Source organism: Pecten maximus, chromosome 17 (genome assembly GCF_902652985.1).
Source record: "Pecten maximus chromosome 17, xPecMax1.1, whole genome shotgun sequence".
In the NCBI taxonomy this organism is placed as follows: Eukaryota; Metazoa; Mollusca; class Bivalvia; order Pectinida; family Pectinidae; genus Pecten; species Pecten maximus.
The window spans coordinates 15,448,585-15,464,434 of record NC_047031.1 but is presented as its reverse complement, the minus strand read 5'-3'; the positions used below and the strand labels follow the sequence as shown (position 1 = coordinate 15,464,434).

At 35.4% G+C, this 15,850-nt stretch overlaps 1 protein-coding gene across 1 annotated transcript; it reads right to left on the bottom strand.

Annotated features, from left to right (window-relative positions):
• Positions 1-13,675: 13,675 nt before the first annotated feature.
• LOC117315154 lies at positions 13,676-15,578 on the bottom strand (the record flags this gene model as incomplete). Its single annotated transcript, XM_033869299.1, has 1 exon — positions 13,676-15,578. A coding segment is annotated over one exon (1,659 nt), but the record flags the coding sequence as incomplete, so codon positions are not given.
• Between the last annotated feature and the right edge of the window lie 272 nt (positions 15,579-15,850).

Sequence of the window (15,850 nt, the reverse complement as noted above, 5' to 3'; positions counted from 1 at the left end):
GGAAAATCAATTTGATATTATATCAATATTTGATAAATACTTCACGGATGCAGGCATTGTGTGTTGCATGTGTTGTCTGCGTTTTCTTAATTGAATCTCGGGGTAATGATGTTCAGCAAAATTTGTCACGAAATGTTACTAAATATCTAAGGGAAGTAACTGCAGACAAAATGTTGGGCACGTTTTCTTACGCAAGCTAATACATGTACCGGATATGTTATAGTGAGCGTCACACTGCGATCGGGGAGACACGAATACTTGCGATGTTTGAGGGTACTGAAATATTGAGTTATCACTCTGGGAGACACACGGAAACATTTAGTTGTCACTCAGAGAGACACACTGAAATATTGAGTTGTTACTCTGGGAGACACACGGAAACATTGAGTTGTTACTCTGGGAGAAACACGGAACAAGTTGTTGTCACTGAGAGACAAGGAGAAATTTAATTGTCATCCTGGGAGACACATGGAAATATTTAGTTGTCACTCAGAGAGACACACGGAAACATTGAGTTGTCACTCTGGGAGACACACGGAACATTGTGTTGTCACTCTGAGAGACACACGGAACATTGTGTTGTCACTCTGGGAGACACACGGAACATTGTGTTGTCACTCTGAGAGACACACGGAACATTGTGTTGTCACTCTGAGAGACAAGGAGAAATTTAATTGTCACTCTGGGAGACACACGGAAACATTGAGTTGTAACTCTGAGAGACAAGGAGAAATTTAATTGTCACTCTGAGAGACACACGGAACATTGTGTTGTCACTCTGGGAGACACACGGAACATTGTGTTGTCACTCTGAGAGACACACGGAACATTGTGTTGTCACTCTGAGAGACAAGGAGAAATTTAATTGTCACTCTGGGAGACACACGGAAACATTTAGTTGTCACTCTGGGAGACACACGGAAACATTTAGTTGTCACTCAGAGAGACACACGGAAATATTGAGTTGTTACTCTGGGAGACACACGGAAACATTGCGATGTCACTCTGGAAGACACACGGAAACATTTAGTTGTCACTCAGAGAGACACACGGAAACATTTAGTTGTCACTCAGAGAGACACACGGAAACATTTAGTTGTCACTCTGGGAGACACACGGAAACATTGCGATGTCACTCTGGAAGACACACGGAAACATTTAGTTGTCACTCAGAGAGACACACAGAAACATTGAGATGTCACTCTGGGAGACACGGAAACATTGCGATGTCACTCTGGGAGACACACGGAAACATTTAGTTGTCACTCTGGGAGACACACGGAAACATTGCGATGTCACTCTGGGAGACACGGAAACATTGCGATGTCACTCTGGGAGACACGGAAACATTGCGATGTCACTCTGGGAGACACGGAAACATTGCGATGTCACTCTGGGAGACACACGGAAACATTGCGATGTCACTCTGGGAGACACACGGAAACATTGAGTTGTCACTCTGGGAGACACACGGAAACATTTAGTTGTCACTCAGAGAGACACACGGAAACATTGAGTTGTCACTCAGAGAGACACACGGAAACATTTAGTTGTCACTCTGGGAGACACACGGAAACATTGCGATGTCACTCTGGGAGACACACGGAAACATTGCGATGTCACTCTAAGAGACACACGGAAACATTTAGTTGTCACTCTGGGAGACACACTGAAATATTGAGTTGTCACTCTGGGAGACACACGGAAACATTTAGTTGTCACTCAGAGAGACACACGGAAACATTGAGTTGTCACTCTGGGAGACACACGGAAACATTGAGTTGTCACTCTGGGAGACACACGGAAACATTGAGTTGTCACTCTGAGAGACACACGGAAACATTGAGTTGTCACTCTGGGAGACACACGGAAACATTGAGTTGTCACTCTGGAAGACACACGGAAACATCGAGTTGTCACTCTGGGAGACACACGGAAACATTGCGATGTCACTCTGAGAGACACACGGAAACATTGAGTTGTCACTCAGAGAGACACACGGAAGCATTGAGTTGTCACTCTGGGAGACACACGGAAACATTGAGATGTCACTCTGAGAGACACACAGAAACATCGAGTTGTCACTCTGGGACACACACGGAAATATCGAGATGTCACTCTCGGACACACACGGAAATATCGAGATGTCACTCTCGGACACACACGGAAATATCGAGTTGTCACTCTGGGACACACACGGAAACATTGAGTTATCACTCCAGGAAACACGTAAATCTCCGATGTTTGAGGGTACTGAAATATTGAGCTGACTTGGTATGCTATTTTTGGGCGATAACCTTTAATATCGTACAAACGACCAAGAACAATTAATTAACAGACAAAGACATATTATTTAACTTGTAGCGCTGATATACAAAGACACTCATACAAAGCCATTTTTAAATCTTTTGACATACAAGGTCGTTAAAGTTATTTCCCTTGAGTAAAACATAAACTTACATCTTATCTTCCCATGTTAATTATAAGTAAAGCATACACACATGTACATTGATAACTATAGTAACGGAAACAGCCAAAGGTCGGGAATTTTCACCGGAAGCAGTTCTAGGAAAAAGAGGATTGCCGGAAACAGCTCAATGACCGGGAGATAAACCGATCTGGATCAAGGAGATGTACATCTGTGTTTCAGCTGTGTCGTTCTTACAGGAATCCTCAGTGATTGTTAGGGGTACAACGATAGTCTTATCAACATCTCATGTTACTGTTGAACAGTCGTATTCTAAGGACGGATTTTTTCCCTTTATTTTTCAAAATTTTCACATATATATACAATAAACAATACATAAGACACTTTAGGCACGCATTCAACACACTCATCCATTATGATATTATATATAATACAAATCAAATCAATACCTGTATAACAAATTTTAACAACAGGCAAACAAAATATAAAAAAACAAAAACAAAAACAAACACAGAAAAACAAGGTAGGATTGTTTGTTCTAAATTTATATCATCAGTTTTGTTTGCTTGTTTGGTTTTTTTTTTCAATGAAATATTTTCAGTAAGTCTTTCCCATTGGTTCCATTATGAAGGATTAAAAAAAGAACTGTCAAAAATACGAAACTCATAAATAAGATTTAAAGTGTATGCAAGTCTGGACAATGTCGTTCAGCTGTATGAACTTCCGAATGATAACAAATTTAAAACTTCTAGTGATGAAATGTAGCAATAATGTAAAGCAACAATGTTCCGGTTAGACTGTCATAACTAATGTTGAATATGGATAAACATTGAGAGATATCAGTAATTAATAGAAATATCGTACGAAATGAACTACCAGGTTTTTTGTAATTAATACAGTCAGTTGACCAGCAGCATGTATAAACTTGATGTTATAGTACAGAACTAATAGTGTAGGAACATTAACAGATTGGCCGACCTGAACATATTCAACACTTTATTTTAGATAATACTTATCTGTATGTGTCCTCACCCCGTCTGTAGTATACTGATTAAAGGGACACAACTCCGAAATTTTGACTAGCGCTCTGTACACACGTGTTCTTTGCTTACACACTAGTATGATTATTTATGAATGAACTTTGACCCCCCCCCCCCCCGACATCATGTTGTTACTACTTGCTATTGGTGTACGTTACACTGTTTGGGTGATAACAACTCAATATAAGTTTTTGTCAAGCCTGGTTAGCTTGATAGCTATTTTTATGATTTTGATTTGCACCCCAATAACAATTGATATCAAATCACTTTAATGATGTCCACTACAAAATTCTGTCTGTTTTGTACATTTAAATTATATATATCAACTTTACATAATAAGTCTCCTGATTAAATCCGCCATTTTTAAATATCCCTGACTTGAAGCTGTAAATACACACACACACATTCGCTGTGACTTTGAGATTGAACGGTGAAGACTTAAATACAGGGAATGCGAGATAAAATGTCATTATGTAAGTGGTTTTATCAAAGTCAAGAAAATAGTTTATGAATTGATAATTATCCATATCTTAACAGTGAAGACTTGAATACAGGGAATGTTAGATAAAATGTCATTATGTAAGTGGTTTTATCAAAGTCATGAAAATAGTTTATGAATTGATAATTATCCATATCTTAACAGTGAAGACTTGAATACAGGGAATGTTACGTATACTATCCTTATGTACAACAGATAGGATAACAGACCACACTCACAGAATCGACTTTCGTACAGGTATTCTCTACATTCCTACATACGATCATACTACAGGGACCCGTCTCTCCTTAGCGGCATGCCTGGCCTAAATAGCTAGACATACCACTTAGACCAGATAAGCCCGTGTCATCTAATCGTATGTCCATGACAATGTAGGCCTACATATACGTTAGTATATTTATTTATATTCTTGTTTACAAAATTAATAAGGCCGATTACAATACACTAAATCTAATAGTAATACACAAAGCACATATAATAAAGTTTGTTAAAACACATACATGTACAGTAGATCAACCATCTACTAGCTCTACTACACAACCAAATTATTTCTTAGTAAACTGTATTTGCTCAAAAGATTAATTAAAAATGTTGATTTGTTTACTTTTCTATTGTTGACCTTAAGGAATAATTGAAGATTATCAAGAAGAATGTTTTTTAATTTTTTTAAAGCAGACATTGGAGTTATTCTCTTATTTTGATATTTCATAATATTTCTGACTTTCCATATGACCCATTTTGTTGTAAAGGCTAAAGTATTTGTAAGTTGAGTATTCTCAGTTTCTGATTCGCCTATTAAAAATATTTACTTCATTAAGTTCTATACCAGGTAACATTGTCAATATATTATTTTTGAATAACTGAAATAATTGTTTGGCGAAAGTGCAATGATAGAATAAATGACTTTGAGTTTCTATCTGGTTATTACACATATGGCAAGTTCAAGTTCAAGTTCTTTATTACTTTAAGACAGCTGACTTATCAGTTATAACATATATACAGAATAACATCATACAAAGACAACAACAGTTATACACGCGTACGCACACACTCGCACACACCGCCACCGCCACACACACACACACACCGCCACACACACCATCACATACAGTGGAGAGTAAACACTAAGTCGCAGTAATCAGCTCAGATCTCCTTTTGTTTGCTTGTAACAAATACTTGCTAAGATTTCTTATTTCCGACAAATTCTCACACGTAAGAAGTTGAATTAATTTATACATGCTTGGATGTCTTGCATAATATTTCTTAATCAATTTTATCCTTATGTCAATATAACAGGGGCATTTCAAAATGAAATGGAACTCATCTTCGACATCATTCAAGTCACATAATGTACATAATCTGTTTTGTCTTTCGATTCTGTTATATCTGCCACACTCGATATTTAGCTTATGTGCAGACAATCGAATTTTACATATTTGCTTTAAATAAATTATATTTACAGATTTTGATAAGTAATACTGGAGACCAAAGTTACACACATATTGGTACAATGCTCCTTTCGGAGAAGATTTAATTTTTTCAAAACATTCTTGTCTAAATATGTCACAAAGACGTTCTTTTATAATATAAAAAAGTGTTATTACTTACACTGGAAGATTCCCACACATTTCCAAGACCAATTCTGTATAATTCTTGTTTTACACTCATTAACCATATGTCATTATTACAAAGCATATCGTCATAGCATGACCTAAGTATACAATTTTCTACATTTCTCAGTTTTATCCAATATTTGAATATTCGAAATTTTCTAATAATTTGTAAGGGATATCTTCCCAGTTCATAATACACCATAACATTACTAGTTTTATTATGTAATCCTAGTATTTGCTTGCAGAATCTCACATGCAGTTTTTCAATATCCGGAGCGGTATGGAAGCCCCAAACTTCTGCTCCATAATTTAAAACACTATTTACATAAGTATCAAATACTGCTAATTTTGTTTCAATATTAAAATAATTTTTCCTACAAACATTTAAAAGTGCAAACAATGCTTTTCTCCCCTGGTCAGCAACTTGCTTCTGAGTTTGTTTGAATTTCCCGTTAAACTTTAATAGCACACCCAGGTAATTAAATTGGTCGACAACATCCAATCTATTTCCTTCGTATGTCCATATTTCATTCCCTCTTAGTATCCCTCCATTTCTAAACACGACAATTTTAGTTTTCCCAGTATTTACCGTCAAATCCCATTTTTGTGTGTACTTGGCAAGAGAGTTTAACATTGTTTGCAAACCCTCTGGTGTTTCAGATATAATCACCATATCGTCAGCATACATAAGTAAAAACATGTTTATATCTTGTATTTCAATAGATGGGCAATTATCTACTATAAATTGCATTTCACAATCATTAACATACATAGCAAACAAAAGGGGTGATAATATTTCCCCCTGAAATAATCCGTTATCTATCTCAAAAAAATCTGATAGAATACCATTATATTTAACACAACATTTCACATTTTTATATAATGATCTTATAACTTTAAGAAGTTTTCCTTCTACACCTTCCTTTATCATTTTATACCATAGATTCTGTCTGTTGATAAAATCAAATGCTTTTGTATAATCTATAAAACAACAATAGAGACGTTTTTTCTTTTTTAACGTACGATTAACTAAAGACTGTAAAGCAAAAATGGCGTCTACAGTAGAAGAGTTTTTCCTAAATCCAAACTGGGCGTCTGTTACTTTATTATATTTCATTTCGAACGATACAAGTCTTTCATTTATAATAGCAGTAAAAAGTTTACCCGCACAACTTAATAAGGTAATACCCCTATAGTTATCTGTGTTATTAACGTCACCTTTTTTAAAAACGGGAACTATATTACCAAGTGACCACGATGACGGGAAATAACCAGACTTGAATATATTATTGAATAATAGCAATAAACATGGCATTAAAATATCTTTACAATTAATAAAATATTCATTAAAAATACCATCTTGTCCACACGCTTTGTTAGTATTTAGTTTTTTAATTGCAGTCAGAATCTCAGTCTCTGTTATATCTACATCTAGTTCATGAGGGAGAAGATCAGCTGAATTCACACCATACTCATTAAGAAAGTTTGATACATCCCTGTCTATTGTGGGCTCACTCGATCCTAATGAACATTAGATCTATTCATGAGAGTTTGTACCCTGTATATATTATTCCGTGTACACATTTCCAGTTGAACTCTTATTTTGTTATCTGTGGCGGTTAAGTCGCCTCTACAGTTGGTCCATATACTTCCCCAATTAAAATTCTTTTGTAAGTCTATTTCCCATTTTGTTTCAGATTTCTGTCTTCTATTTGTTCCCAATAGTTGTTGCAGCATATTCATTTTAATGTCTTTTGTCTTCAGAATTTTTGTTTTGTTTTTTCATAGTCAAGCACATTTTAATTTTCCCATTAACAATTTGTATATACATGTCTGGTCTATTGGAGTTTGGTTATCCAATACCTGATTGCCTCTCAGTATTCTGATAAAATTCTGATGGATAGATTTTCTTATTTTATATATTTCTGCTATCCAGTTTTGTTTATATTTATTTTTTGAGATATTTGTTGATTTGTTAAGAAATCCTGTTTTTCTTCATCCCAGATATCAGATATTTTACATATACTGCTTTTCAAGAAAGACTGTATAAATAATGGTTTGCTTTGGAACTGAATATGGGTATTTCCAAAAAGGTTTTGGTTTAGTACACCATTCTTTTCATGAATTTGTCTTTGGGCAAGAAACTTTGACCATGCTTTTAAGCTACTAGAGTAGAATTTGGGAAGATATTTATTATATGTCTATACCATTCAGATCCGAACAAGAACAAAGACAATTTTTAATTGCATACTTGGTGTCTAATTTAGAGAGAAAGAAATTACCTATTGAGTTCTAGTTTTCCATTATTGTGCTTACTATTTTATGAATATTTTTTATTTGCTTACATTGAAGGTAATTCTCTATATCTACCATCCCCATACCTCCATTTTCTATATTACGACAGCATAGTTTCCTTTCTAGTTGATGAGTTTTTCCATCCCATATATAATTCCAAATCAGCTTGTTTATTTCTTTTATATATTTTTCAGGAATGCCCCGTGCTTCTAATTCATATCCAATTGAGGATATGATTAATGATTTGAAAATTAAAACTTTTCCCTTAATTGTAAGATTTCTAATTTTCCATACCTGCAGGCAGTTTTCTAGTTTGAGTATTTTTTCTCTTCAGATATTATCATCATCTATTTAGTATCCGTGGTGAATACCTAATGTATTAAATTAAAAGTTGGGTTTCTGTTTTTTGACGCCCCCATATAGAAACCTTCAGTTTTTTCATAATTCATTTTAGCCCCAGATGCCTTTTCATATGCTTCTAGTATTTTAAAACCTTTTTTTGATAGACTCTTCTGATTGATTGAATAGCTGAGTATCATCAGCAAACATATTTATTTTTATCTCTGCATTATTACCTGGTATTTTTATACCTTTAATGTCAGGATTTGATCTAATTGCACAAGCGAGTGGTTCTGCTTGGACAATATATAAAAGTGGGGCGATAGGGCATCCTTGCCTCGCTGATCTTGAAATATTTTGACGTGAAACCATTGGTTTCTATACAGATTTCAGAGTCTTTTAGAAGCATATATATCCAATTACAATAGTTTCTTCCAAAATTAAAATCATTTAAGCATTTTAAAACCAAACCCCATTCTATCCTATCAAATGCCTTTTGCTGATCAAGAAAAATAATTGAACCATCTTGGTTTTCTCTGTCACAATAGTCTATTATGTCTTGAATCATTCTATTTGCATCCATTATATTCCTACCCGGCACAAATCCCTTTTGGTCTGGATGTATTATTTTGTTTAGAACAGGTTTTAGGCGGTTTGCTAAAATTTTTGCAATTATTTTGTAATCCACATTAAGCAATGTGATAGGTCTCCAGTTCTTAATGTCTTCTCTTTCACCTCTTTTGAATAGTAGTTTGATAAGCCCTTTACTTTGAGACCTTGAAAGTTGATTTTCTAAAAATATATTTTCGATCAACTGAAAAACTTCATTATTTATTAAATTTCAATATATTTGATAAAATTTACCTATAATACCATCTTCCCCTGGAGATTTATTTTTCTTCAGTGTTTTGATTGCTTCAATTATCTCCTTGTGCTCTATAGGCTGGTCCATAACCATGCTTTCTTCGACTGATAGTTTATTTTCTAACTTTTGCGTTAAAAAATTGGCATTTTCTTCATCCCATCCCTCTGAAGAGAATGAGTTAGAATAAAAATCTGTTTGTTCTCTTAGAATATTTTTAATTCCTGACTTATAATTACCATCTTTGCCCTTGATTCTATACCATTGTTTATTTTCGGCATTTCTATTTTCTAAATTATAAAAGTACCGAGTTGATTTTTCATCTTCCTCATATATTGTTGCTCTGCTTCTTATCCTGGCTGCCTCAGTTTGATTTGTATAGTATCTTTTAATTTGTATTTTTAATTCCTTCATTTCATCAGAGATATTTCCATCATTATTATTTATGTGTTCTAGACTTTCTAATTTTTCTTCCATACATTTATTATCGTCCCTACTTCTATACATAATTGTTTTATTTTTATTTTTGTTATGTCCCACCACTCGGTGATACTATTGTACATATCTTTTTCATTTTTCCATACTTCCCAGCATGCTGCTAATGCATCTTTGAAAACTGTATGTGTAATTACTTTGTAGTTCATTTTCCAAGTGCCTGGACTTCTCTCTAGTTCAGTCAGGGTTATTTTTAATGCATTTACATCATGGTCACTGTATGGACAGTGTTTGATTTTTACGTTGTTTATTAAAGGATTTAGGTTTTTATCTGTCAATATTAAGTCAATTCTTGATTTTGAAGAGCCCCTATTAAATGTATATTTTCTCGAGTGTGGATTTCTCTTTCTCCAGATATCTTCTAGGTTATGGTTTGTTAATAGTGTGATTAGTTCTTTATTGCCAATATCTTCCGTCTGTGATCGTGGAAACCTATCTTTATGTTTGTCTAAAACACAGTTAAAATCTCCCATAACTATTTTTTCATTTGCACTTGTCATAAAAACATGTAAATTTGATAGAAATTCTTTTCTATCCGTACCCTTATTCGGACAATATATGTTTATAATATCATATGTTTTGTTTTGACATTCCAATTTACATGCTAGTATTCTACCACACTGATCTCTGTGGTATTCTGTTATTGATTTCAGGTCTGTATTCTTTTTCCAAAGGATACCTACACCCCTTGAATCATTTTTTTCCCGTTATTCCACAAACTGTCACTCCCTCCTATATCTTTCCACTTGTTACTCCATTTATCAATATCTAAATCTGTACAATCCTTTTCCTGTAGACATATGATGTCATATTTTTGGCTTTTGATCCAGTTGAATATTCTATTTTTCTTTTTATTATCTCTCAATCCGTTGACATTCAGACAAGCAATATGTAAACTTGTGTCTTTTTTTGATATAGTAATGCTATATTATATAATACTATTTTACTCACTTGTAATAGTTATGACCTTTTGGTTCAAGTTGATCGAATCAACTCTCTGTCTTACACCCTGGTATTGTTTTGATTTCGATATATATATTACAATCTTTTTCACTCTTTGACCACTGTGTAGCATAAAATTTGTTAATGTACAAAAAGATATTATTAATATACAGTTGTTATTTATGTTTGCATATAGTCTATATAGTTTGTGAAGCAGATATATATATATATATATATATCATATACAATGCATATGTGTTATACAATAATACAAAATACGAATTATCATTATAGTGGTACTATTGTATTTAGGCAGTCACTCAAGTTCATTTGTCGGGCGTTGTCTCACCTCTCTCATCATGTCTATTGGCTTTAGAGCATGGTCTATCGCCTGGAGGTGTAGACTGACTGCTGAGGAAGCGTTTTTTGTTTTCTAGTGCGTGACGTTTTTGACGTTTCATCGTCGCCTTTACGGATACTCTCGTTACCCATAAAGTCTAGATTTGGAGCTAACATTTTTTTTTGTATTTATTTTATTTTTCAAGTTTTTTTCAGCATAGTAAAAACAAAAATATAACACATACACTTACACTCGCACATAAGATCATAATCACATCACATATATGATATCATCATTATCATCGATATCATCATCATAGTTCATTATATCATCCTTTTCATGCTACACATTCAATTCCCTTACACACATTAATTCTTAAATATTTAACATACAATGTAGTGACCACACCTATACCTACAGTCTACATCATCACGATCATCATCATGATAATCATCATCATCATATCATCATCAGCATCATAGCTAACATGGCTTGTGCACCAGTGTTACTGATGTGAATACCACTAGGGTCATTCGCATCGTAATGCTCCTTGATTGGTATGCCATTGTGCATAATTGCACTGTGCGTATCGATCCTTGAGAGATTCTCTGTTCTTGTACACAGTTTCTCTATGAATTTATTGACAGTCGATGCGGTTTCATTGAGCTCTTTTCGCGGAATAACTGTACATATTCCAAGTGATGTTTCCGGAAAAACATTTTCAACCTTTACAAGCGCTTCAGTGATACTGATGTAAACATCGTCTACGTCGAGGTTATGCTTTGAAATGTCATTAGTCCCTAAATTAACCACCACATGACTTACCTCGGTGTCTTTTGTTTCCAGGAGTGCTTGATCAATATTGGTATCGATCGTTTCAAAAGAAGCACCTGATATTGATATGTTTTTAATGTTTTCGTTGGTATCCAATCGCTTGCAGTTTGATGCTCCGATGATAAGGCCCTGCCTGTTTATTTTATGCTCACGCTCTTCCAGAATTTCTGCGGCATAGTCCCCATAATTTCTTCTCGCCTCCTCTACGGTCTTGGAATTACTCTCCCTCTGAATATGACCCATTTCCCCACAGAAATGACACAGTCTTTCGTCTTTTTGCGGACAATCGCGGATGAGATGATCAGTAGAATTACATTTAAAGCACTTCCTCGACGTATCGCTCCTTTTGGGGCAGCGATAGGAAGGATGGTCAGTTTCATTGCGTCTGTAACACGGAGTTCTGTTATTGTCCGCAAACAGTTGAACCAAAATTCGTCGTTAAGGGAAGAACAGATTGACTTTTCACTAACTGAATGTACCTAGTTCCATTCTCGATCGATGTTCCCTTTATAAATCCTCTTTTAACACTACCGTTGATTACTTCTCCAAAATTTGACATACATGTGAACATGACACTGTCTGATATTTCAAAAGGTGTGTCTTTTATAGTAATGCTTGTTATGTTCCTTTCTACTTCAAAGAACCTTACGTTTTGTTCTCGTACTGTGATACCAGCAGTGAGGAGATTGTTTTTCGTGTTGTTGTCAGTAACTGTCACGATACACATTTTGTCCGTAATTTGTAAAGATTTTACGTTACCTTTATCAATCACTGTTTCCACCGCTTCCAGAACTTCTTCATGAGTTAATCCTCGGAGAAATCTGTGGTTAAAGTGCAGAGACATTGGTCTTTGCAGTAGCGACATATCCAAGTTGATGTGAGTAGATCTCAAGATGTCGGGAAATGAACAAAAAGAAAAAAATTTTTCTCTCTCTCTGAGTATGCAAATATCCTAAACGAATTGAACACGTAAACGTTTAGTTGGATTATATAGTTCCTTGTTTAGTTCTACAGCACAAAATAAGGACGATTATAGGGTGCAGAACCAAATGACTTAAATATATAACCGGAGCCTCTTCAAAACATGGCCATCGCTATCAAGGGCAGATAACTCCCTAGCAGTTTTATTAAGTAGGCATTCACTACATCGTAAATTCACCGTTATATGTCAAACTGCAAACTTCCTACTAACGCAGATTAAAATCCTTCAAACACTTTTTCGACTCGGCATAATACTTACCATCTAATAGAGAAAACACATATCCGGAAATATTTCTATTTATATTACTGGTAAAATAATTAATGTCGAAGAAAAAAAACCCAATATAACGATGTGTAAGTGTGTTACGATAGTGTATGGCGAATGAATCTCCTCCTGCGTGTGGACAATTTTTTGTCAAATGTTGTCTTTTTTTGAATAAAATTATTTTGAACCTTAATTATTTTTTCTTAGATTCTCTAGATTTCACGTCTCAAAAAAACACTGAAACTAATCTTCAACAAACTAATTTTGACTGTTTCAATTTTGTATAACTTTTTCTTGAGGAAACTTCTCGGTCTTAAGTCACGCTTTATCACTTTGGGGTCAAATCGAAAAAACAAAATGGCCAATACCCCAGCTAATGGCAAGATGCTAGCGATTTTACCAGATATTATATTCAGCTATCTTACGGTACTGAAGTGAAGTGATACACGTATCTCTTTTCTAAAACATGTATTTCTATTTAGGCATTAAACATACATATCTTTATTTGAAAATGCAGATATCTCGATTTTGATTACGTAATTAAATACCTTGGTATGTGAAAATCAGAATGGCTTACTTTTCAATAATTGACAACTGAGAATATTCTTATTGTTATAATACTTAGCAGTTTGTTACCTGGTTTTAGGTGTATGTTTCTTTTTGTACCTAGAGTGATTGTTCCCAGATTTTATCGGTATATTCCTCTTTGTACTTTGTTCATAAATTACAAAAAACAGCCAGATGAATTATCCACACCATTTATTTAAAAAATGTAATTAAAAAACATGACAAATATCAACATTTCTCACAATGATAATCATACTACATAGACGATCATGTCAGAGTACAAATGTATCGGGTTGTTTATCATTTGGACATCAAAACATCCTTACATTCATGGCCACAGATGATAGATTCAGGCCTATTGGGCCTCTTGTTATAGCTATCACATTATACTGTACTGTACTGTAGTAGTTTTAGTATAACTAACACTCACAGTACTGTAGTAGTTTTATATTACTTCCCGAAAACACTGCCCACAGGACATCATTCCTGTCTACACCTACAGCTCCTGCCCAGTCTCTGTCTGTGTGGATGATCCTGAGGAACTCACCACCCCCACTGAGGAGTAGGACCCTGTTGTTGTCATTGTCTCCTATGATGAGGTTCCCCACACTGTCATACACCGCACCCCATGAATCAAAAGGTTTATCTGCTGTTTGTGATGCTTGTTTAAATGGACTGGGGATATCACCTCTGTATACAAACAGTTCCTGGAAGTCAGTATCTATGACAACAACACGCTTGTTTCCATCACCACCATCATGTACATCACTGAAATCAATTACTGCTACATTGTGAGTGACAGGACACTCTGTGATCATGTATGGTGTACAAACTAATGGTTTCTCAGTCCCAGTAGCCATTGTAGTGAACGCAATCTGACCTTGTGTGGTAAATTTAGAGATGTGTTTTGCCATGCCCACAATGACATGGTTTGTGGTTGTAACACATACACACCTGGGTTTCTCCTTGGTTGTGAATCTGTGTGTCAGTTGACCTGATACCAGCTCCAGGATGTCGTTGTCACTGCTGCATACCCATAGTCTGTGTGTTGTAGGTGACAGACTGGTGTCTGTGATCATAGTCTTGTGTCTGACCTCCTGTATTACTGTACCCTTCCTGTCCAGGAGAGTTAATGTTTCACCATAGTAATAACTGGTCCAGGCCTGGTCATCAGTGGTAGGACATATCGAGGTGATGCTACAATAAGTCCTCCACCGCTCCACCTCCTTGGTCTCCGACAGTAGTTTATACCTTGTCACTGCTTTCTTCCCTTTATCTTCTGACTGTTGTTGTTGTTGTTGTTGTTGTTGTGAAGAGGATTGTCCCGGATCATCTGATGTTGAGCATGACTGATCCGGATCAATTGTTGTATGACCTTGACCTGAGGTGATCACTTTCCCTAAGGCTAGTACCAGGTGACATTGTGGATTTTTGTTCGGAGTGAAGCTGACAGTACCCAGGACAGGTTTAGCAGGGAAATGAATTGCGGAATCTATTTCATATCCTGTGTCGTAGATTTCTATGTGAGAACCACGCTGAAGGGCTGTCTTACATTCCTGTATTTGTTGTTTGAGTTGTTTGTCGTACATCTCCAGGTCCTGTTTGTATTTCTGTATGAGTTTGGTATTGTCCTCTTTCAATTTCTGATAAAGAGATAGTGTCTCGGCTGTAAGCATGTCAAGGTCTTGTTTTATTTTGTCTGTGTGCATCTTCAATTGACGTGACAGTTTCTTAAATGTGCTGTCATTGTCTTCAAGAAGAGTGTCAATAGAATTGATATCTTTTCCAATTTGTACCATGTCAGTTTGTTCTGTTCTGTCAATAAAGTTTTTAATGTGTTGTGTCCTCTGAGGAGTAATTTCACTGAGCTCACAAACCGTATGGCTTTTGTGAATAGAGGAAAGGCATTTTGGACAAATAAGTTCTTCACATTTTTCACAATAGAATTCCAGTTCTCTCCCCTGTGATGAATACAGGTTGTTTGACCTCTCATACGGATAGGTATTTTGACTGCCGCCATTTTGTTCGATGTCACGGATGGAGATATTGTCTATAATGCCCCGTTCTGGCGTATATGTTTATTTTAAACAATCAGTGATATAAAAGCACACAAGAATAACTACCTCATGGTAACTGATGTTACAGGGTAATAGTGATGATCCAAGTTGTCCGTCCTCAGCATCAGAATGTTAACTTAAAATGTCCATATTTCTCTGCCTACAGAAGCCACAGTGATTAACTTCCTTCTTGTCGTGTTGATAAATCAGTCAGTCTTTGATAATATCCAGTTTTTACCTGACAATGTTTTATCAGACTTCAAAATTCTGTAATGTCTGTGAAATGTCATTAT